We start from the raw sequence: 24803 nt of genomic DNA on the forward strand, positions 1-24803 counted from the left end.
GACGGTCCACATTCTTCTGTTCACAGAACTGGACTGAAGCTACTAGCAGTTGTGCTCACATGTGCTATTTGCGTAGCTAATGTTTCATGTAAATGAAAAAAAACAACAACTTTTTATTACACTTTCATAGATGAGTTTAGGAACCGAAAGACAAAAACAGTATGATCAACCAGCTTCTCCATATGGAATGCCTGAAATGTCAAAAATAGGACAAGTACACCAAAAATTAAACAGTTTTTTGAATATAAAGTCCATTGAATCAACACTACACTTGATACATTGGAGTCTTTATTTGTGAAGATGTTGCTGTATGGTTTGAAAGATTAAACAATCAAAAAACACAAAATGCACAGTGAAAAAAAGTATTAATCATGTCAATGTTTTTTTTCCAGTCAGAAATCAAAACGGGGATGTTGACAGAAAATTCCCACCAGATGTTGGTAACAACCCAAATAATCCACTCACACAAAGAAATCTAAGCAAATGTACTGATAAAGTAAAATGTATGTGCAGTTAATTTTAAAATGTATAAAATATTAAAAGCACTGCAAAAAGAAATGATCAGATTTAGCACCTGCTTTTTATTTATATCTATATATTTTCTCTTTGTTTAAATCAAATCAATATCCGCCATGAATGTGTGGGTTACTTGCGTTGAAGTCCTTGTCTGCTGTCTTTTATGTCAATGGCCCAATTAGAAACATATTTGTAAAAAAAAACAGACATGTTTAATTTACCTAATTTCTTGACTGTAGTTTACATCTTCAGACATCAAATGTATAAAGATCACAAATTAGAAAAGGCACAAGACAATTTACTTTCTATGTCAATCATCATGCAGTGACACTAATCAACATCATTTAAGGACAAATTAATGTTTGTTTCAATTATAGTGCAATATTTCTTTTCTTTATATTCATTACAGTGATGGATGTTGCATATTTACACTCAAATTTTAACAATAAATTAGTTTATTATGATGTACTTTGTCTAATTTGTTCTCTTTTTCTGGTTTTCTCACAATATTAACTGGGAGGGCTCCTCTCCCACGGCCACGGCCCCGTCCAGCACCCGGACCCGGCCCGGGTCCTCTCGGTCCTGGTGGCCGGTCTACCGGCCCTCGAATGTTTGGGTTGGAAGAAGCCAGAGCCACGTCCTTCTGTAAGTTTACTCCTTTTCCGGCAGAACCAGGTTTGGTTTTGGTGGGTTTCGCCTCCGGTTCTGGTGGTTTTTCTGCAAAGGAAAACTTGGCTTTACGACCTTAATGGGTGCCCAGTCAATACCAATCAGATGAAAATTGGGTGAAACGTAACACTTTAGAATCAGGAATAAAAATTAGCTCCTGAAGTATTAGCCATAGCTTATATTTTGGTAGCTGGCTTAAATATGCTTGCATAATAATCAGGTAACATTTTGAAGTTCTATTCAAATTGTTAAATTAGCACAAAATAAAGACATTATTTTTACCAAATCAGTAAAAATCAAATGCAACCTGCTTATGAACCATTAGTCAAGTAGCTACATAGTGACCTACACTGCAAGAAGCTAGCAAAAACAGAAGAAAATTGAAAATATTTTACAACTGTGGCTTTATTGTAATTACTAAACGGTGATTCAATCTTAGCACAACTTTGACCACCTGTTAGTTATAAATACCTGTAAAGTTTTATTGACTAGCTCATAATAAGATAATAGTTCAATAAGAATGACAAACAAATCAAGGACTATTTGCAAAGAGCCATTAGCTAACTCATATCTTATGAGTTATCTTTAGCTCATCCTCATGTAGCTACTTAGCTAGCTAAATAGGGAAATGAGCAAGGTAAATATGTATTAAATGATTAGCCATTAGCTAACGTTCATATTATGTTTTATAACACCTAGCATAAAACTAGTTGCTCTGCTTATTCATATGCAATTGAGCTTTACCTGCCAATTATTAACTATTTAAATCATTAGATACAGATGATTATTTATGATTAAAGCAGGTGTTTATGTTTAGCTAATGTTTAGCTGCTAACATTCCCTGTTATTAACGGTGACTGTGGTTCTGGTATGACTGACCAGGCTCCGGCGGCCGACTGAGGGATCGGTTGGGCAGCAGGTCCTCCAGGTCTTTCAGGACCTGGTTGGTGCTGTCTTTGTTATTTCTCCGGTTCTTCTCTTCATCACGGGCCTGGATAGACACAAAGAGATGGAGGGAAATATGAAAAATTAAACGATTGGACAATAATGGAAAGGCAAGCTCAGAGGTAAAAACTTTTCCTTAATAACTGGACAGCCATTAAATGATTCCTGTTTGGATAAAAATAAATCATTATCATTAAAGCCATTTCTCTACTCACCATCTGCATCTTCTTCTTCAGCTCCATGTTTGAGTTTTGGTAAGCTTTGGAGACTGAGTTCAGATAATAGATGGCCAGCCTGCAAGAGATCAACTGGATTAAAGATCAGTTTCTTTAGTAAGTTAGTAAGAGGACCATATAAAAGGCTATGGCGAGCCGGATGTGGCCCCACGGCCTCCAGTTTGACACCCTGACTTACACCATGAGCAGCACAGCTGGGATGATGAGTCCAGGATTTGCTGCGTAGCTGAACAGAGTTCCCATGAAGGCCGGCAGATCCAGCCTGATCGTCTCCATGATCACATCGAACATCTTCGCCCTCCCGCTGCAGAGACACACAGACAACTAAGTACTAGTTACATTTACCAAGTAGCTTTTAGGGGAAAAGTACTTTTAGAACTAGTTTTACTACACTGTACTACAATCCAATAATTATACTGACAATAAAGTCCCCATGAAGAAAGTCGACTTCAGTATATTTTTCTCATGTAAAAAATATCAACACAAGAAGTTAAATATCAACACAAGAAGTTACTCAAGCAAGAGTCGGGTTGTTACTATTTACATTTACTCAATTGCATTTGCTTGATTAACGTTTTTAATAAATATACTTTAACTACGCTTTTCTTTGAGTTATTTTATTATGAAGTATTTCTACTCTTACCTGAATTAAACTTCTGGATTTTCTACCCACTGAATGAAAACAAACATATTTTAACCAAAAATCCACCAGAAAACTTTTCATTTGTCAAAATATAAAGTTAAGTGAAAATATTGGTAAAAATAAAATCAGGCGAAATAAATATTTCCCAAATGAGTTTCTGTTAATAAAAAAAACTTATGAAACTTTAACAAAAACAGGGAATCTGGTGAATTTTTAGTTCGAACATGTTTGTTTTTTATTCAGTGGGTAGAAAATCCAGAAATGTTGCCCAAGTAAGAGTAGAAATACTTCATGATAAAATTAGTAAAGTAAAAGTAGTAAAATTACTCCAAAAAGTACAATTTTCAAAAAACATTTACTCAATTTAATGTTAATACAGAATTCTGGTTATATAAATTTTTGTCATTAAAATGCCAGAATTTTGAGTTTCAAAATTCAAAATGTTCAACTGTTCAAATTCATAAAATTTCCAAAAGTTGAACATTTTAGACTGAATTAATCTCAGAATTTCATTTTTTAAGGCAGATTTCTTATTTTCAAGTTCAAAAATTTCCCTAAAGTTTTTTCTGAAACTCTGAAAATCTCAAAATTTCTCAAAATTTTTTGAGCAGATATTTGACTTTTCAAACTCAGAAATTTCAGGGTTACTTTTAATCTTTTTTGTTGTTTTATAATTTTTTACATTCATTTTTTATTATTTTTGGTTCTCTGCCCTCATCTGCACATAAAGTCTGGTTTGTTTTGTTTGGCACCTGAAGGGGCCGCAGTCGAACGACGGCGGCAGCGTCATGATGGTGTAAACGACAGGCAGCAAGCTCAGGAAGAGGATGAGGAGCAGGAGCCCCATGTAGAAGTTATTGGACTTGGAGGCCTTGAAGACTCTCTCATGGGGGACGTTGGTGGCCATGACGGCCCAGCACTGGTAGTACATGGAGCTGAGGAGGCGGAGCACGTTGATGCCCACGAGCCCTGGGGCGTAAAATGCTCCCATCCTGTCAGAGAAAAACGCAAATGTGACTTTAAACTCAAGATTAAAGTCAGAATTCTGCCAAAAATGATGCAAACTCGCTCATGATTAACGGTTGCAGATATTTTAGGGGGGTTTTTTTGGAGACTTCTTCCAGCATCTTGCAGCACCAAATAGTATCATTTGACTTGTAGCAAAATCAAGTAACTATGTTCCCTTCAGTTGTGAGTAAAATGCAATATGCATCAAATATGACTGAAAAGAAACTATTTGTAATTTAAATGCCTTGAAATTGGATCTGTCTCTTTATGAAGCTCCACCTTTAGGAAGTTGTCCCAAAATGGTTCTTTTAACCATTTAACTGCATTTTTACCAGATAAGCTGCTCCTATATGGAGCTCAGTAGCTGTTTGCTAATTTCTGCTGGCTAGTCTGAAGGAGCTGAGTGGGGGAGGGGCTATGCCTGGTAGGCGGGGCTTGGTCCATCCTGGCATTTGCCCAGCAGAATGGTTGTTATGGAGATTAAAGGATTTTCCAAACATAAAAGAATCAAAGCAACATTCAGGTTTTGTTTTTGATGTGCTAATAACATCATGACATGATGTAAAGCTAAAATAAGTTGATTTTTCATGATACTGCCTCTTTAATGACTTCACCATAATGAAGCAGCACCAAGAAACAGAAACATGGAGAGGATGACGTCTTTAGTTTTTACCAGATCATCCCCTGGTTGAAGACCAGTCCAAGAACATTTCCACTGATGTCAAACTCTCCGTAAGACGGCTGAAAGTGATCAGACAACAGTTACCACCAAGATACAGAAATGGTTCCACCCAACATATTTCCAGGTGCCTTAAAACATATTTAAGAGAATTATTTGGGCATGAAATTTAAGTGAGACTATAATATATTTCTCATACCATCTGGTGTTTAATTTTTAAAATTCAGAAATTAAAAAAAGTTCTGATCATCTTCTGCAATTAAGATAAATATTTCTTCTTTTTTTAGCACATTTTTGACTTTGCAAACCTAGAAATTTTCATGTTTTTTCTAGAAAATTTCTAAGCTTTTCAGCAGAAATGTACTCCTTTTATGTTATATATGTGATATATCGCCCAATTAACCTGTCACTAAGAGCAAAACATGAATGATTGATATTTAAAATATCTTCCAGTTCAAGTGTTAAATATTTATTAGAATTTAAAGTTTATTTATTGTTAAGAATGTGTTATATCTTGAAAATGGCCTCAAAACAACAATATTATCGTTTATCACAATAACTTCTTGGACAATTTATCGTCCTTCTTGTGCAACGAATCACCAGTTTTTACTCGAAGCAAAAACCTCCTAGAAACTTGGGGTTGATCAACTTTGCATGAAATCTTCATTTTCCAGTTAACTCCATATCTGATGCAAATTTCAGTCAAAGGCAAACAAACCCAAGTGCAAATTTTATGCATTTCTTTTAAAAACAAGCGTTTCCAGCGACTTACAAAACCAGCTTCCAGGTCCCAGCACCAGCAGTAGTTGAGGAAACGAACGATGACGGCGCGGGCGAAGTCGCCGATCAGGATGGTGAGGTAGGTCACCTGGATGTCTGAGACGGTCAGCTTCACAAACTCCTGCAGCACAGCAAACACTTTCAGAAAATATTACATTTTACCTCTAATTTCATATAAAACTGAGATTCTTCATTGTAAAGACGTAAAAATCAGAGTCGGGTCGTAATTATTGACATTTAGTTGAGAACTTTTTGAAAAAAAACTTTACTTTTGGGAGCATTTTTAATTTTACTTGAGTAATTTTATTATAAAGTATCTCTACTCTTTCTTGTAACAAAAAATAAAATCATTCAATTTTACAAATCATTTTCTTTCAATATAAAACTTCAACTTTCATAACTTACTCGTTTTTCATTCAGTGGGTAGAAAATCCAGAAAATTTACTCAAGTAAAAGTAAAATTTGGTAAAAAGTTACTCAAGTATTGAGTAACTGATGAAGTTGATCATTTAATATTTTAAAATCAGATCATCAGACGGACCAAAATATTGTGAATTTGGTATTTTAAGGAACAAAATGACAATAATTCAGGTGACCAGAGTTGGAAACAAACATGTTTTAACCAAAACGTCACCAGACAAAGACACACACCTGCAGTTTGTGTCAGAGTTTCTAAAAAAGATTTTTATTGAAAGAAACTGATTTGGAAACATTTCTTTTATCAGATTTTGTTATTTATATGAATTGTTGTCAGTTTTATCAACTTAACTTTATATTTTGATCCATCTGATGATGTATTTTTAAATTATTAAATGATTGATCAGTTGATCAGTTGATCAGTACTTCAGTACTTTTTACTAAATACATTTTTTAATATCTGACTAAAAAAACTTTCCGGGTAAAATAATAAATTTATTGAGCGATAAACATGATTTTTGTTACTATGCCGACTAGCGTCTCCCAGCAGGGTCCCCTGATGACGTCTGCCGGGTTCATGGGAGGCGGCGTGGCGTCCGAATCGTTGAGCATTTGTGAGTAGTTGGCGTAGTACTCCTTCATGGCCCAGATGGAGGCGTTCTTGATGGACTGTTCCTCCTCCAGCTGGAACAGAAAAACAACCCAGTCGGGTTTATAAGAAAAACCAGAAAAAAGCTTCGAAATGCATCAAAAACCTTAAATTTGATGTTCTGTGTGGAACGCTTTGACTCCGTTATACAGACCAACATATCCAGTTAACTTCCAGGGATACAGATAAAACTCTAACTAACTGGACACCAGTATAATCCAGTCATCTACACAAATAATAAGTGATTTGAGTATTTGTGAAAAACAGTCTGAAATTTTTAAAACTCAGAAATATCTAAGTTTTTTTCTAGAAAATTTCTGAGATTTTTCTAGCAAGTTTTCAACTTTTGTTCATCTGTGACAGATATTGGCAAATCTAACGCAAAAGCAAAATCTAACGCCTTGTTGACTGTGGCGGTCATCTTGAATTTTTCAGTGCTTAACTTATTTTGGGACCATCTGTGCCTCGTTGCAGACTCATTTGAAAGGTTTTACTGAGACATTCAGTTATCTGCTGCATTATTTGGTAAAAACAGCAAAATGACAGAAGTGCAGCTAGCGTTAGTGCTAGCATACCTTACTGTTGACCTCATCAAACAGGGCGAACAGGAAGGTGTAGAGGTTTCCAAGGAAGAGGGCGAAGATGCGTCCCAGCTGCCACTTCAGGGCAATTCGAGGATGGTAGTCCTCAAGTTCCGCAATCGTCTCAAACAGAGGCGGACACACAAACCCAGCAGGGACATGATGATCTCCAACTGGAGAGACACGGCATAGCCATCAAGAGAAACCACTAGTCTTTGTTTCCTCCTGGTTTGTATATCTAACTTCTTTACCTCATTCTTCTCATACCAACTGAGGTCATCTCGAGTGGCAAATTCCTGCGATCTCTTCACCACAAAGTAGATGAGGTACCCACTGCCGCCAAGACTGCAGGTGATCAGGAAGTTGGCCAGAACCCGGAGAAACCGCCGCAGGTGGATGTTCTCGTCCTTCTGGTTCTCTTGCTCGTCCACAATGGATTCCTGTTCTTACCAAGAGACAACGCTGACGGTTGGCGGGTGGTTAAAGTCATGGTCTGAGAAAGTCATCTCAGAGGCTGTGAGGTACCTTAAAGCTGGTGGTGATGGAGGCATACTTGTTGTCAGCGGTTTCGGCATTGCCGATGAGGTAGTCCCAACTGGTGAACATCTTCCAGGCGAAGGTGAACTCGCCTTCTTCTCCATCCTCCACCGACGTCAGCATTTTTAGCCATTCTAAACAACCAACCACAAACAGGCTGCCACTAATTGGCATTGGCCATTGAATATGAGATGATGTTTTGGAGACTCACGTCCGGATCACCAGCATCAGGCTGTATCCGAAGCTCCCGATTCCCACCGTAAGGTAGGACAGAGGCAACCTGAACTTTAGCGGACCAATGGTTCTCTTGTCGTCGTAATAGCCATAGAACAGGACGGAGTATTTACAGTATCCCTAAAAGGTAGAAAAGGGTTTTCAGACAGGCAGGGAGTTGGCCAAGTGGTTATGGAAGTTTTCTCTAATGGAAGAGTCAAAGTCTTCTTGTTTTCTGAGAACAGGATTTGGGAATGTTGCCAGATTAAGTGGATTTCTGTCCAATTGGGCTGGTCACATAGCTAAATATAGAGTTTTAGCTTTAGATTCCTCTAAATACCATGTTGATGTAGTGCTTTAGAGTTAGCTTCTGATTACTGCTTTAGGGTTAGCAGTTGTGTACTAACCACAGTAAGTAAGAATGCCCATGTGAAATTTAATCTAATAAAGCAACAGATAATCTTGCGTCAGTGTGGGACAAGTTGTTCCCCATTGGACATTTGTAGCAACAAAAAGTAAAACCTTTTGCAACCCAAAATATAAAGAAAGGAGGAAATAAATCATGTCTTTTCTGATACTCACGTTGAAGTCCATGAGAACTGAATAATCCTGAGCAGTGTCCTGCTCTGCTCTCGGTACCGTCTTTCTGGGAATGGACCCGTAAGGAAGACCCATGAGGACCTGGACAGTTTAACGTAAAGAGTTCATTTGAAAAACTCTGAATTTTTTGTAATTAATCTCAGAAATATTCTTGAAAAAACAAATTTCTGAGAATGAAAAGTCAGAAATCCGCTGCAAAAATATCTGAAATTTTGAGATTAATCAGAAATTTTCAAAAAAACAAATTTTACATTTTTGAATTTGAAAAGTCAAATTTGCTAGAAAAATCTCAAAAAAATTTAAAGCAAAAAAACTTGGAAATTGGCGATTTTGATAAGAGTATTGAAATTTTATTTTTTTAATTTTCTAAAGTTGAAAATTTTTGACTTTTGAAACCAAGTAATTTTCTAGTTTTTTTCCAAGAAATTTTAAGTAATTAATCTCAAAATTTCAGATTTTTTTGCAAATGTTTTACTTTTGAAATTCAGATATGTCCAACGTTTTTCTAGAAAATTTCTGAAATTAATCTAAAAATTATTGGGTTTTTTCTTGAAAATTTTTTACATATGATTTTCAACTTTCTAGAAAATTGCTGAGATTCATCAAACAATTTTCCTATGTTTACAATAATACGCTGAACTGCAGTAATTCACCTCAGGAATGACGACGAGTCCAAAGGTGAGACCAAATAGGACGAGATTCATGCCGTACATCCATCGCAGGAAGATGAAGTAAGAAGCGACTGATGATCCAAAGTGGCCTTAAGATTCAGAAACACATTTTTAAATGTGGTGTCTATTAAGTCCGATTGGTTTTCTGTTAAATCAAACTTACTTTCCACCTCTTTAATCTTCCTCTCCCAGGGGATGCAGGCTGTTCTGAAATTCTCAAAATCTCTCTGAAACTTAATCCATTTCTAAAACAAACATGACAAAGCACATAGCCTGAAAACAAAAGCTAACTCAAAGAGAATAAGACAATTTTTTTTGTTTTTTTTTTTTGTCCAAACCTTGGTCATCATCACTTTGTAGGCATACCACTTCCTGCCTTTTCCTTTTCCCAGAGCACCTTCAAACTTATCCACGAATTGTTGAGCTTCCCTGCAGAGCAGCATAAAAACACTCAGCAAACTCCAACAATATGCAGATGATGCAGTGGTTGGTTTATTTTTGTCTGAACAGGGCTGGCCAGAATTTTTGGGTCCCAAAGCAGATTTTTCTTTGGGCCCCTGATACCAGCATGTAAAAACCAGATCCTTCATCATTCCAGCAAGATTGATATCCCAAACAGTGGCACATCAAAAGTTCAAAAACATTTTTCAATGTGTAATGACACTTAGTTATTATACAAGCTATCAGCTTGATGCTCTTGGGTGCCCCCAGTGGTGTGGAGATCCTAAGCAGCTGATTATGCTGCATGTGAATTGGGCTGGCTCTGTTCAAATTTTCCACCTTTGATCTCTAGACACAAACATTGAACAATCTGAGTTTTTATGACATTACTTTAAGAGAACGAGCCTCCGCTTCATCCGCCAAGGCTTGTTCCTGATGGTGGCGATCAGTTTCTTCTTCTCCTCCACCTCCTCCATTAGCCGCGCCATCTCCCCCTCTGACATGGATTCCTCCTCGTCTGAGTTCGAGTTGGAGTCCGACGAACTGCAAGAGAAATGGAGAGAAATTAGCTTTTAAACATAAAAAAGTCAAACATTCACTTTCCAGTTTAAAGCAAAGTCTGATAAAAGTGATCAGAAAACATTGTAGTAGGAAAGCACACCTGTATGGAGCTATATTACAGTCATATTGATACATTTATGTTCATACACTTGCCATCCAGAAACCACTTGATGCATTCTTTTTGGTTGTGCAGGAGGCTCCACTTTTGCTTCTCAAAGATGTAAAGTTGTATAGCTAAAATCTCATTATTTAAGAATATATTTCCTAATACAATAATAATGGGTCACCTTCAAATGACCACCTGTAATACTCAGATCGTCCACCAGAGGGCAGCATGTTTGATTAAAGGGGAGGTGGAGGTAGTATAATAGTAATAATACATTCTCCTACCTGTCACCCTTCTTCTTCTTTTTTTTCTTGTCATCATCTTTGTCTTTCCCTTTGTCTTTTCCTTTGGCGTCGCCTTTCTTTCCCTTCCCGCTCTCCTCCTCCTTCCCTCCTTTCTTCCCTCCTTTCTTTCCTCTCTTTCCTTTCCCGTCGTCGCTGTCATCTTCATCACTGTCTTGGGCTTTGCCGCCTTTCTTCCGGTTTGCTGCTCCTCCTCTCTTCTTCTTGGGAGACTCGTCTTCGCTGTCATCATCGTCGTTGTTTTTTCCGCCGCCTCGTTTATTGGCGGGCTTCCTCCTGTTTCCTCCTCTTCCTCGTCCCTTTGGAGACTCATCTTCATCGTCTTCCTCTTCGTCGCTGCCGGCCTTCTTACCTCTTCCCCTTCCTCTTCCTCTTCCTCCTCCTCCTCGTCCACCTGCCGGCCTCCTGTTTCCTCTCCTGCGGTTGTCGCCATCTAAACGTTAAATCACATTAAACACAATATGAACTCCTGAGCTACGGAGGCAAATCAGAGCCAATTTAGACTGAAAAATGGAGCAAATTTCTGCCCCAAAACTTTTTTTGAGATCAATCAGGTATTTTCTAGAGAAAAAAAATCTGAGTCTGAATATTTGTGAGAAGAATCTCAGAAATTTTGAGACAAATTTCAGAATAATAAAAAAACTGAAATAAATTTCAGACATTTTCTAGAAATTTCAGCGTTGAATATTTGCTGGAAAGAATTGCAGAAAACTTAAAGTTAATTTCAGAAATTTTCTAGAAATATTTGGAAGTTTTTTGATAAATCTCAGAAATAAAAACTTCAAAATTGAAACAAATTCAAACGCAGAAGTGACCAACTTTTTTTTTTTTATACAAATTTTATAAAATAAATCTGTCTAAAGGTTTTTGTAGAAGATTTTGGACTTTTCAAACTCAAAAATTTCTTTGTTCTTTCTAAAATTAAAACTTTGAGATGAATTTCAAAATTTCAAACAAAAATTTCCATAAATTTTTTTACTTTTAAAAATTCTGAATTTTTTATGTTCATCTCAAAGTTTTTTTTTTGGCTCTTTTTCAAAAATCTACAATGGCCCTTAAAGCGCCGTCATTCTGAGCTTCTGATCCAACATAAAAGTTTTTTACTCACCATCGCTGTCGCTCACGTCTTCATCGATCTCGATTCCAACTGAGGAAAACCGAGGATGAAAGAAATGTTTTATTTATTAAAGGATTCATCTTGACAGTGCAGAATTGGTTTAAAAATATAAACTGCAAAAACAAAGTCATATTTTTGTTTAGTTTCTGGTGCAAATATCTCATCACACTTGAAATAAGAAAAAACTTAGAGGTAACATGTTAGCAAGACATGGAGCTTCTTGTTTTACATAAATAATTTAATATTGATGAAAAAGTTCCACTGGCAGATTACTTCACATGTAAAAATGCATTTTTCCTTCTTATAAGTGAAATAATCTGAAAGTGGAACTTTTTTTATTTTACAAATTCTGAGAAGTTTATGTAGAAATTTTCTCAAGATAACCTCAAAATTTCTGTTTTTTGTCCAACAATTTTTCTCACTTTTGCAGTTCAGAAATTTAAAGAATGTTTTCAGTAAATTGAGATTAATTGAAAAAATTCCTTATTTTTTTTAAACATTCTTCTACTTTTCTAACTCCTGTTAGAAAAACTCCAGTTTTTTTCTAGAAAATTTTTGAGAATAAAAACTTTTTTTTCATAAAATGTTTTCAACTTTTCAAACTCAGAAACTTCCAAGTTTCTTCTATAAAACAATCAGCGATCAATCTCCAATTTTCTTAGATTTCTTAGATTTTAGATAAATAATTCAATGAGCGACTGAATGAATAAATAAATCTGAAAAACCAAACTCATAATCTAGAAATATTCCCAGAACAAACAGCAGCATATTTGAAATGAAAGACATGATTCCTGGGTTTTGGCCTCACCGTCCTCAGCCGCTGCGCTTCTCCTCGGCATGATCCTCTCTCTTTCGGTCGCCCTCTGTCTGATCCTTCTCGGCTTCCCGCCAGAGCACAACTCAGGTGTCTAATAGCGCTGTTGTCATGGCGACGGCCGCACGCAGGTGACAGGTGTTCTGTTTTGAGGCGCAGATCTGAAAAAAGTTTCATGAATTTAAGAAGAAAAAGGTGATGAAATTAAAGGTCTGCTTTACTGCTCAGAGCAGGGGAAGTGAAGAGGTGACGCACCTGTCCAGGTGTGATGGCGCAGGCTTCCTGTCCTGGGAACAAAATGTTGGTAAAGAGTCTGAAACACTCTCACTCGGTCTGTCACCCGAGAGGACGGCGGCAGCCATCTTAAAGATTTAATGAAGGTTTAAGTTTCCCTGTGAGAGGCTCGTTTAGCGCTGTAAATACGAACACGTGGCTCTGCAGCTGAGAGGCTCTACGGAAGGCCAAAAGTGCCATAAATCACAATTTTGGTTTTTAACTACAAACAGTCATGCAAAATATGTTGGTTTATGGCTTGGAAAGCAGTAAAATATGGTGAAAATCCTGTCAAAACTACACATTTTACGCCGCTGTTTGGTCTAAAAGTTACACTGTTTATACTGATCATGCATCTGAGAATTTAGTATGGAAGGTCAAAAGTGCCACAAGTTGCACAATTTAAGTTTGGCTAAAAAGTACCAAATAAAAGCCATTTAATTGCTCAGAAAACTGTAAAATATAGTAAGACTGAAAAAATACATTCAAAAAATTACACAGTTTATTCTGATTGTGCAATATTTTGATGGGATTTTTGCCATACTTTATAGAATGTTAAGTCCTAAACCGCTGTTTGTCTTTGCGAGTTTCTAAACAGATGCATGGTAAAGGTGCTGATTTGTGGCACACATGGCTTTCCATAGATTCTTCTTCTCTTGGTGCAGTTTGGATCCTGAAGAGGAAGGTGAGAGTTGAGCTGCAGAACGCCTCCTTAAAAACCAACAGAGTTTATGTTTCACACGGATAATGACTCGATTACAGTCATTATCCATGACTGTTCTCACAGCCAGCTGACCTTTGACACCTCAGGTGAAGACAAGGTCAGCCAAATAAATATTTCCTAAACAAAAAGCTTTTTTTTTTGTTCATTTTCCTCTAAATAAATTAAATTAAGTTTAACTGAGGGCAGAAATATTCAGATGGGATTGTGAGAAGAAATCCAAAAGTAGTTTCTTTTTCTCCTGAATTTCACCTTCAGAAAAGGTTTGATTGGCCACTAGATGGCGTAAAAGTCGCACTTCTGATAATCTGCCTTTAAACAATTACAGAAAAAATAGTTTCCATTCATTGGTCATTAATACAGGATCAATGTTGACTTTAATAACTGTAAAGGGAGACATACATGGTATAAATATACAGAAAAATCAGCTTCTGAAAGGAGATTCTTTTGTATTTGTGTAGTTAGGCTTAGAAGAAAATTGAGTGGCAGGAAAAACTGTGAAAACAGCTTGAAATAAATTTACTGTTATTCTACGTCACACTAAAAAATGACCAAACATTTGTTTTTGTGTATTTGTGAACATAATTTATTTACATAATACAATAATGGAAGATTAAACACACACACACACAGCAGAATATAAATACAATGTACAAACTTTTAGATCTAAGAGGGGTTTAAAAAAAAGCAGCAAGACCCAAAAAGAGACAAAACAAAATGAATGGAAATCATAAAACTTTCAACCACCAATCAGTTAAATCTTCACTTCCTGACGTCACTTAAACAACAGAGAAACAGGTGAAAGATGAACCCCTTCAAAACGAGTCGCACAAACTGCACACACGCTAGTGTTCAGGAAAGATCATTTAACGGCAACAATCAGTCTTGGACGGTTTGAGGACTCCACTGGAGCCCAACGCGACCGGACGTGAAGCACAAAAGTTGGCAAAAATGTCTCCTAAAAGGAATCCAAGTTGTGGGACTTGGCAGAAATCCAGAGGCTCAAACGAATCTATTTTGCTACTCAAGCCAGCAGAGAGCAAGCGTAGACCGAGCCGACGCCGGTACCGGGCAGATTTCAGCCCGATAGTCCAAGTTGGCATTTTTACCGGGCAGATTTCAGAATGTTAGTCGGAGCTGATACGTTACCGGCAGATATCAGCCCTTGAGTCCGGGGTAACGCTGTTACCGGGCAGATTTCATGAAAAAAACCAGAGCGGGAAGCAATCAGCAGGATGTTTTTAAAGGGAAGCCACACCTTAACCTGCCTCCTCCTCAGCTAGCATTAAAGCTCCGAACGCCACAGAAAAATCACGAGAAGAAGAAGAAAATCATGTTAGCAGAAAACGTGAACCGGGTCGGAACCGGAGGGAGAATGAAGGAAGAGAAGCTGAGTTCAGGTCCGTGTTCTGAATCCGCTAAAAGTCCAACAGAGTGCTGTGTTCATATTCTCTGGATCTTCTCGGCCACCACCATGGGGTTCTCCTTCCGGATCTTGGCAGCGGCGTCGGCCTTGTAGTCGTACGGACAGTCGTGTTTGTCGGAGTAGCGGTGGATCCCGCAGAACAGATTCCCACAGCGGCAGCCGAAACCTGGAAGGCAGAGGATTTATTGGGTCGGGAGCAGAACTTTAGACAAATACAGAGAAGAAAAACGAAAAAGAAAAAAAAGGGACGGCGCTGAAGACGGGTGAAAATATTTCATGGCTCAGTGGAGGACGGTGACATGCCTGCACTCAGGGCCTCATGCCCCCACTGCGACTTTTTAATGCAAAATATTTCTGTAGAGTGAAATTTGCACTAACATTTGTTTTTGGGTTGTGGAAAGATAAGTAAAATGTGAAAAAGAGTAAAAACTCAAAACACGATTTTAGAAAAACTGCAAGAGATCAAAAGTTGTCATTTGAAGAAACTTGTTTATAAGCTAAAATGTTTCAAAAGACATAAAAATGTAAATTATAAACAGATAAAGCACTGAAAACGTTAAGGAGACGTTGGCAGTGAAACCATCGTGTTTTCTTACCGGTAAGGCCGACTTTTTTGCGACACATGAAGCAGCGCTTCTTTTTGGGCTTGTCGGGTTCTGAGGGTCCGACGTCTTCACTGCCAGCAGTGGAGGGGAGGGGAACTGAACTGGGGGGCTGATTCACAACTGGAGACACAAAAACAAGTTTTACACCAAGTTCATCTTCACAGCACATTCAAAATGCTCTGAATCATAAAGAGTCATGATTCTGATTTTAATAAAATAAAAGGTTAAAAATCAGCTGGTCTGTTTCTGGTACCAACCTGCTTCTGTGTCGTCTAGTTTGCTGCCTGATGCTGGTTTCTCCTGAGACGAGAGCCTCATTTCAGTCATCTGCTGCGTTACGGAGGCGGCAGCTGAACTCCCGCTGAGGAGGAGGAGGATGAAGAGTAACGAATCATGAATGAGAAAAGACTTTCATGTTCTCAGTGTTTCCTCACTTAAACAGAATCTGTTAATTTTAATCCTCCGTTTAATTCAGAAAATGAAGCTGGAAATTAACTAGAATGTAGAAAAAAAAAATCAATAAAATTTTGATTTCTTGAGTGTCTTTTTGAAGGAAATTTCAAAATCAAGTTGTTTGGATATAATTTATTGTGAAATAGCTTCAACAGGAAGTTCTCACCTGAGAAGATCTGTGGCGTTGGAGGCAGCCGCCGCCGCTTCAGCGGCCTCCTCTGCGGCAGCGACGGCGGCGGCTGCAGCGTTGTTCAAAGTGTCCTCTAAACTCTGGATGGCCGACTCCTCGGACGTGGAGCTGCTGCCTGGTGGAGGAACAAGATGGAGGAACAAGATGGAGGAACAGGATGGAGGAACAAGATGGAGGAACAAGATGGAGGAACAAGATGGAGGAACAAGATGGAGGAACAGGAGAGGAACAAGATGAGGAAACATCTACAGCAGGTCAAAGCGAGCAGAGAGAAGCTGAGGTTCTCACCGATCGGACTCAGAGCCGACGCCGCCGTTGTTCTGTCTCGACAGATGCTCTTTGTGGCAAACGGAGCACATGCCATTGGTCCTGGGGTTGCCGTAAAAACCACAGCCAGTGGCGCACAGCATGGAACCGGGCTCTGATTGGTCTCCTGGGCCATGGCAAAAACGTCCGCCACCGACCGACAGATCCTGGAGACGCAAACAGATTCAGGTCAAAGATAGGGGAAAGAATGAGGACAGACGGGTCACCGCGCAGGGAAATGACAGGACGGCCAGCCGAGAAACAAACGTATAGATTTAAATGTAAAAGTTTGAGAATAAAGTCATAAAATTTCAAGAATGAATTTATGTGAGAATAAAGAGGAAATAATTAAAAACTGATCATGTTTTTCCAGCCTCCCTGCTGCTCTATGTTCATTTTTAGACAGTCTGTCCCGGGCTATAATATCATGGCCGTCCTATAAACAGTAACATGTTAGCGTAGCCGCACCATCATATTTGGTTGCACCCAAAATTAGGTTGCTAGTATCTGCGGCTGTACATTGTGTGCCGTTTGACACCAGGGACACAAACTTCCAGAAAACACTGAATTTAATAATGTTTTAAAAGACATCCACTTACATTGTTTTACTTGTTTTTATTCATTCTATTATTTTCTTAAGCAAACGTCAACTGGCTAAAAAAGCAGAAAACATTTTCCCCTTACTTACAAACAAAATGTCATATTTATCTCATTTACTTCTACATATTTTGACAATTTATTCACAAATTATTTGGAAAGTGACTTAAAGAGTGAATAAATGACATCACTGACAGTGTAACAGTTTTACAATTTGTAATAGTTTATCATAGAAAATAATAATAATAATGTAATAATCAAATACAGAACAAACAATGAATGCATTTAAATCCAAATTATTGTCACTAAACTGGAACACACTTAAGTGTAAATAAAATATTTCAACATTTAATCTGTATGACATAAATTGGCCAATAATTTAGTATGTTTATTGCAATAAAAATAATTTGTATGCTTTGCTATATAAATGTGCTTTTGCTAAATTATTCTCATTATTTTGTGGAAATATGGAGTTCCCTCTTAACCATAATATTATGGTTAAAAGTGAAAAAGGAAAATTTAGAAATAAAACAAATTTTAAAGGGCCTTACATATTTAGAAATAGGGAAATTAAATGTATTTAAATTCAATTAAATTTACTCCAGAAATCTGGCTTTTAAAAGCCAAATTTGGTTTTAACTTAGAATCTACAATTCTGGTATTGCTTGTAGATTCGTACTGTTACTTTCCCCCCCAAATATATTAAAATCTTTAAAATGTGCTGCTTCAGTCAGAGGCTTCCTCAGATTCACTGTAACATAGACAGCAACAGGAGATCCTTCGTGGCCACAGAAATGAGTAACTACAGCAATTCTTTAAAGACAATAGTCAAAGTTAGAACATTTAATTTCAGTCTGGGATTAAAAACTGATAATGTAACCCATACACCAGAAGATCACTGAGACAAAAGCCTCTAATGAGGAACTCCATGACCCACTAGCTAGTCTCTCCTAGCTTTAGCATGGAGAATACCTGATTATATCTAAAAAAAAATTAAAAATTACAACCCAAAACATGTGGGTAAAATTTAATTAAATCAGTGACATAATTTGTTGTTTCTATTTGTTTCCTGATTTGTTTCTGGGCCACAGCCGTTTTAAATGTACAAATCCACTGAGTCATGCTAGCAGGCTAATGACCGATGCTAACAGCTTTTCTTTGAAGAAACCCCCTAATAAAAGTTATTACGACAACAGTTTTAATATTAAATTTACGTAAGAACTGTTTATGTTGAACTAAAAGCAATAACTTAAAATTATACTCCTGTTTATATACTTTATTCAAATAAATAAATGGTGCTAGTTTTGTTAGCCACAGGGGTAGCTAATCATTTTCTACTGCTAGCAGATTAACGTTAGCCAAGTTAAAACATGTAAAATAATAAAAGTTATCACTTTTTTATTAAACCTAGTAACGGTTATTGCTCAGAATAAGTTGGTATTTGACAGAAATGTGGATTATTCGTAGAATTAAATCTCACAATTCGGACAGGTAAAGTTTCCGACGACACGTGCTAACAAGCCATTCTCTAAACTGATTTTTACTTTAACAACTTTCCACATAAGACTTATTTGTTTTTTCCGGCATTTTCGCGCACGTTGAGTCTATTTCTAACATTATTCTTTATGTGTTTAACGTTTAAAGCGGTCGGAAAATGTTTAACAGGACGGTTTTAACTTACCCTTTGTGATTGAGGAAACGCTGCTTTTCTTAGCCGGTTTAGCGATCACGACCAAATAACCTGACTTATCCTGAAGCTAACTAGCTGTATAACTAACTAGGGCCGTCTAGGTGAGTCTTTTTCCTTTCTTTCCTTCGTTTCGGACGTTCCTCACCTTGGGGATGGTGGCTAATTTTGTTATTGACAGCCCCTCGGTCTGTAGAGCTGTGTTGGCATCTGTTTTGTTTTACGTGTTGGCGTTATGCTGATGGGAATTACGAATCGGTTTCGGATCCGAGTCACTTGGCAAAGATCCTTTTAAAGATGCGACTCATTTTTTCGGCCTCCTCATTACAATAAATTATATTTATTTTAGTGATGTATTACTAAATCAGTATTTCAAATCAGAGACAAATAGAAAATGTGGGACCAATAAAAAAAAAACATTGTTTAATTTTTTTAACCTACATGTTGCCTGGCTTGTTTTCTTTTAGTGTTTGGGTCTAGGCTCACATTTGGACTCTTTGACTTGCACTATATATAGGCCTACTGCTAAAAAAATAAAGGGAACACTCAAACAACACAATATAACTCCAAGTGAATCAAACTTCTGTGAAATCAAACTGTCCACTTAGAAAGCAACACTGACTGACAATCAATATCACCTGCTGTTGTGCAAATGGAATAGACAACAGGTGGAAATTATTTTCATATTTATTTCATTCATTCAGCTCTAGGAAGTGTTATTTGAGTGTTCCCTTTATTTTTTTCAGCAGTGTATATAAACTACGTTGGTACAATTTTTTATTTTTGTTTTATTCCGCCTTAATTGTCATTCCGATTGAAGAAATAGTTCATATAGATTAATTAGCATTTCCAACCGGATCGTCCACGACCGACACATCCCCACTGCCTGTGCATCTTTCTACTTCCTGTAGTAGACGTCACGGAAATTGTGATCCCGCGATTGGATGGCGGCCACCAAAGATTTCAACACCTTGCGAAACAGCAAAGCTGCTTTTCTGGGTTGCAGTTTCATGTTGCTGAGAATTAAAGAAAGGAATGTTCACCAGCCGAAACAGTGTTGTTGTTTGTTGATCCTGGAAAACGTGTTGTGAAGGATATGCTGCCACTTATTGCTGCAAAAAATAAAAAATAAAGTAAAAAAAAGAATATATACATATATATATATATATATATATATATATATATATATATATATATATATATATATATATATATATATATATATATATATAGTATATTCATAGTATATATTCATTATATTATCATTATATATATATATATATATATATATATATATATATATATAATATATAATATATATATATATAATATATATATATATATATATATATATAAACTCCTTGTGCTGTTTGTTTTTTTGGACTTAAATCTTATGAGTCTTCCATGCTACGGCAAGCCACCTGATCATATAATATATATATAATATATATATATATATATATATATATATATATATATATATATATATATATATATACAAGAAACATCTGTGCAGAAACATCTGTGCAGAAATGTACATATGTACATATGTACAGAAACATCTGTGCAGAATATGGACTGGAAACCCCAAGATCAAAGTGGGAAACACCCCCAAAGGTGGTGGAGAACGCCAGAGCTAAGATCCTGTGGGACTTCCAGATCCAGACAGACAAAATGGTAATGGCGAACCAACCAGACATTGTCGTAGTGGATAAACATCAGAGGAAAGCCGTTGTGGTAGATGTAGCAATACCAAGTGATTGCAACATCAGGAAAAAGGAGCACGAGAAACTAGAAAATACCAGGGCCTCAGGAGGAACTGGAGAGGGCCTGGAAGGTGAAGACCACAGTGGTGCCTGTGGTCATCGGGGCCCTCGGGGCAGTAACCCCCAAACTGGAGCAGTGGCTACAACAGATCCCAGGAACAACATCAGACATCTCAGTCCAGAAATGTGCAGTCCTTGGCACAGCCAAGATACTGCGCAGAACCCTCAAGCTCCCAGGCCTCTGGTAGAGGACCCGAGCTCAGAGGATAAGAACCACCGCGGTGGGTGAGAAGGGAATTTTTTTTTTTTTTATATATATATATATATATATATATATTATATATATATATATATATATATATATATATATATATATATAGTTATTCATTTATTTTTCTTATGACATTTTTCTGACAATCAGCCGTAGTAAAGTACATTAAAACAATAAATAAACTTTTGCTTTACAAAAAGAAAAGAAAGAAAAAAGGGTACAAGACATATTATGATAATAATGTACCATTTTTGGCCGCTCTGGAACAGGAAAAGGAAATACGGCTCGTTGTCACGTCACCACCGGTTGTCCAGGGAACGCATTTAAAGCAGCTGCGCTCGACCAACCAGAGTCGCGGAAGAGCCAGCGCGCAGCCAATCAGCGTACAGGGAGCGAGGATTTAAACCAACACTGCAGACCTTGTAACCAAACCAGATTCTCCATTCATTACGACTCTTCGCTTGTTTGCTGAAGCCACGCACATTTCAGAATGGCTCTGCGAGTGACCAGAGTGAGTGTTTTTATGCACTTTTATTATTATTTACAGTAGTTAGGAACGTATTTAGTTACCTCTGGCAGATATTGGATGTGAAATGTGGTATTTTATTTATTTTTATTGCTACACGGGAATTCCCTTCATGCTTTAAGCAGTAAAGCATGAAGAGACTCAGTATGTTAAAAATATTTGTGCATTAGGGCAACATTACGAGGCTCTCTGCATAGTGATTTTCTGTTGTTTCCTGCAGAATCGCCTGGCTTCCTCCAGGACCGAGCTCGGCGGGGTGAAGGCCTGCTCGGTGGCCGGACCCGGCCTGAAGTCTCGGCCTGCGCTGGGTGAGATCGGAAACTTCGCAGCTAACAAAGAGAACCCGAAAAAGGTGAAGCTCCTTATACATCCTCTTTATTTTCAATGCTGTGGTTGTCATAACACGCTGTGAAATGACTAGAACTCTGTTTTCAGTGCAGCCTATTGGCAGGCTTGCAGCTAGGGGGCGCTACTAATATCTGATTGCTCTATTAATGTTTTTTTTGTCAGCCATTCAGCAAATGTGTTGCATTAACTAGTGCAAACATGTGATAAACAACAATATAACCCTCTTGTTCAACACAAACTACTTGTGCTGTTTGTTTTTTTGGACTTAAATCTTGAGTCTTCCATGCTACGGCAAGCCACCTGATCATAAAATGGCTGGGATGGGCTTGTGAAATTGGAGCCACATGCTCAGTTTTATTTAAATGTAAACAATTTTAGCTTTAGAATTGAATTTGTTTTGCTCATTTTAAATCTGAACAAGTCTGTAGGCATGAAACAAATGGAAGTTTTTCAATTTGAACTTCATAAAGTCTTTCTATGCTAATTTTTAGTGAGTTTTTCTTGCATATAAACCAGATTATAAATTTGAATTTGCATTTTTTCCCCCCCTACACTAAATATCAAGATGAAGATTATGCTGGTTTTAACTTGTAATGAGGGTAATAACTGGAGTAAAGTGTTTACTGCATGGGGGTCCAGTTCATCTACTGTAGACTAACTTTCAGTTTGTTCTTCAGAACATCAAGACTGATGTGGTAAAGAAGACAAAAGTCACAGAAAAAGCTGAAAAGACCAAGCAGCCAAAGCAAAATGCTGTCATTGCTGTTGAGCCCGTCCCTGAAGTCCAGGTGAGTTGATCACATGTTGGCGGCTGAAACCCCAACTTGTCCGTTTCTGAACGACTATCTGGGTTTTTCAGGTTCAGCCTGAGCCAACGTCTCCCACTCCAATGGAGACCTCCGGCTGCGAGCCTGCTGACCTCTGCCAGGCCTTCTCAGACGTTATCCTGGACACCGCCATCAGGGATGTCGACGCCGACGACTACGACAACCCCATGCTCTGCAGCGAGTACGTGAAGGACATCTACAAGTACCTCCGGCAGCTTGAGGTGAGCAACACAATCTCTACCCTGGGACATGAGCAGAGTATCTCTGTAAGCTAAAGCGCAATGCTGAATGAATTCTGGTTTCAGGTCGAGCAGAACGTCCAAACCCAACTACTTGCAAGGTCAGGAGTCACCAGTAACATGAGGGCCATCCTCATCGACTGGCTGGTTCAGGTCAACCTCAAGTTCCGGCTCCCTGCAGGAGACGATGTACATGACCGTCGGATCATTGACCGCTTTCTTCAGGTATCTACAAACGCGCATCCTATCGATTTTGTTTTATTTATTTTTGCTAATTGTTTGGTTGGCCCACCATCAGGACCACCCAGTCCCCAAGAAGCAGCTGCAGCTGGTCGGTGTGACCGCCATGTTCCTCGCCTCAAAGTACGAGGAGATGTACCCGCCAGAGATCTCCGACTTCGCCTACGTCACCGACCGGGCCTACACCACCGCCCAGATCCGCGACATGGAGATGACCATCCTGCGGGTGCTGAAGTTCCAGCTGGGACGACCTTTGCCCCTGCAGTTCCTCAGGCGGGCTTCAAAGATCTACGAGGTGGATTGGCGGTTCTAAAACCCCTTTGATGCAGATGGCGTTCAGTCGTTGACAGCTCTAGTTTGTGCCGCAGGTAACCGCAGAGCAGCACACATTGGCTAAATACCTGCTGGAGCTCACCATGGTCGACTACGAGATGATCCACTTCCCGCCGTCTATGGTGGCCAGCGCTGCTCTGGCGCTCACGCTGAAGATCCTGGATGCAGGAGAGTGGGTGAGTACCAGGCCTGGTGATCCAACTCTAAACACGCGCCTCTTCAAGATGGCTGCCATTTTAGGGCCAACTAACTGGCATAAAATATAACCAGTTTTCATGACTTGAATGAGTTTTATGCAAGATTCTTTGATTACACTTTAATGGTTTATGTGAAAACTATGATTTAACACAACACTTGTCTAATTGGTCATTTTTAATGCTAGCATTAATTTTCCATGAATTTGAAAATGTCACTTATGAGTTGAAATGTTAATATTATAAATGCTGGCAAATTTAATGCAGTAATTTTTCTTGACAGCCATCTTGAATGTTTTGGTAACTTTTTCTTGTTTTCAATCAAAAGCAAACGCCTGGCAACATGTGAACTTTTGCTGAAGTATTTAATCTTTAAACATTTTAGCATAACACGGGAGATTAAAACTGAAATAACTAAACATGTTGAACAGCTTGTAAAATTATACTTTGGTATAACTTTTGCATTGTGATTAAAAATGGAAACGCTGTAGCCTGATCCTTGTAAGGGTCGACTTGTATTCAAAGTCCAAATGGAGGCTGTAAAACAAGATGGCTGCCTTGCTTCCATTACTATGGAAACCCAGAGTGCATTGGTGGAAAAAATCTGTTTTTTTGTTCCAAAAACCAAATCTCCCAGCTACTCTACATCTTACCTGGTGACCAACTCTACTCTCTTCACCCTTCAGGACGTCACTCTGCAGCACTACATGAGCTACACAGCAGAGAGTTTGCTTCCTGTTATGGCGCACATTGCCAAAAATGTTGTGAAGGTGAACGACGGTCTGACAAAACACCTGGTAAGTCTTCTTCCCCTCAGCCAATCACGTCTCTAAACCTTTAAAACCACCAAACGGCCAAATGTCTCGCAGGCCGTCAAAGGTAAATACTCCACCTCAAAACAGATGAGGATCGCCAACATCCCCCAGCTCAAGTCTTCAGTGGTTAAGGATCTAGCGAAGCAGGCTGCTCAGTGACTGGACCCCCATCGGCACGGTGTGCCGACTTGTACAGTGTAATCTTTTAAAAGACTTAATGCAGCTGGACAGTTGGCGTCCAAACAATCTTGCTTTATGTTCTTCTACACTGAAGTTGCGTAATCCAAGTTCTTCTGTTTTAGTTGACGTACACTATATCTACATCATGATTGCACAGTTCGAACTAAAGTCTTGATCCGACTTCTGCAGAGGACGAGGGTCACTGCACCACTTCAAGATGGCCGTTTGTGTAAATGTTCAGTGGAGTTTATCGGGAGGGATTATTTTGTGATTGTACAGCAATGCTTTTAAAATGATGTCTTTGTATTTTTAAACTTCTAT

General features: G+C 38.2%; 2 protein-coding genes and 1 pseudogene across 2 annotated transcripts; 1 reads left to right on the forward strand and 2 right to left on the reverse strand.

Annotated features, from left to right (window-relative positions):
• Nucleotides 1–292: 292 nt before the first annotated feature.
• On the reverse strand, nucleotides 293–12817 carry LOC129366489 (transmembrane channel-like protein 2-A). The gene is given in 23 exon segments (XM_055040385.1): nucleotides 293–1233; nucleotides 2065–2176; nucleotides 2346–2424; nucleotides 2545–2670; nucleotides 3762–4001; nucleotides 4691–4758; nucleotides 5469–5597; nucleotides 6419–6577; nucleotides 7118–7266; nucleotides 7269–7296; nucleotides 7375–7563; nucleotides 7649–7762; nucleotides 7764–7794; nucleotides 7872–8014; nucleotides 8456–8554; nucleotides 9127–9233; nucleotides 9308–9389; nucleotides 9483–9573; nucleotides 9976–10128; nucleotides 10537–10987; nucleotides 11663–11701; nucleotides 12480–12646; nucleotides 12741–12817. Coding segments are annotated over 22 exon segments (2898 nt in total). The 5' UTR covers nucleotides 12511–12646; nucleotides 12741–12817; the 3' UTR covers nucleotides 293–955.
• Nucleotides 12818–14038: 1221 nt separating this feature from the next.
• LOC129366280 (AN1-type zinc finger protein 5-like) lies at nucleotides 14039–16595 on the reverse strand (annotated as a pseudogene).
• Nucleotides 16596–21180: 4585 nt separating this feature from the next.
• LOC129366441 (G2/mitotic-specific cyclin-B1-like) lies at nucleotides 21181–24767 on the forward strand. Its single transcript, XM_055040280.1, is given in 11 exon segments — nucleotides 21181–21291; nucleotides 21527–21658; nucleotides 22332–22442; nucleotides 22514–22702; nucleotides 22787–22894; nucleotides 22896–22923; nucleotides 22926–22945; nucleotides 23019–23255; nucleotides 23329–23469; nucleotides 24174–24284; nucleotides 24357–24767. Coding segments are annotated over 11 exon segments (1203 nt in total). The 5' UTR covers nucleotides 21181–21270; the 3' UTR covers nucleotides 24462–24767.
• The last annotated feature ends 36 nt before the right edge of the window (nucleotides 24768–24803 follow it).

This window comes from Poeciliopsis prolifica, unplaced genomic scaffold (genome assembly GCF_027474105.1).
Source record: "Poeciliopsis prolifica strain line A6 unplaced genomic scaffold, Auburn_PproV2 SCAFFOLD015, whole genome shotgun sequence".
In the NCBI taxonomy this organism is placed as follows: Eukaryota; Metazoa; Chordata; class Actinopteri; order Cyprinodontiformes; family Poeciliidae; genus Poeciliopsis; species Poeciliopsis prolifica.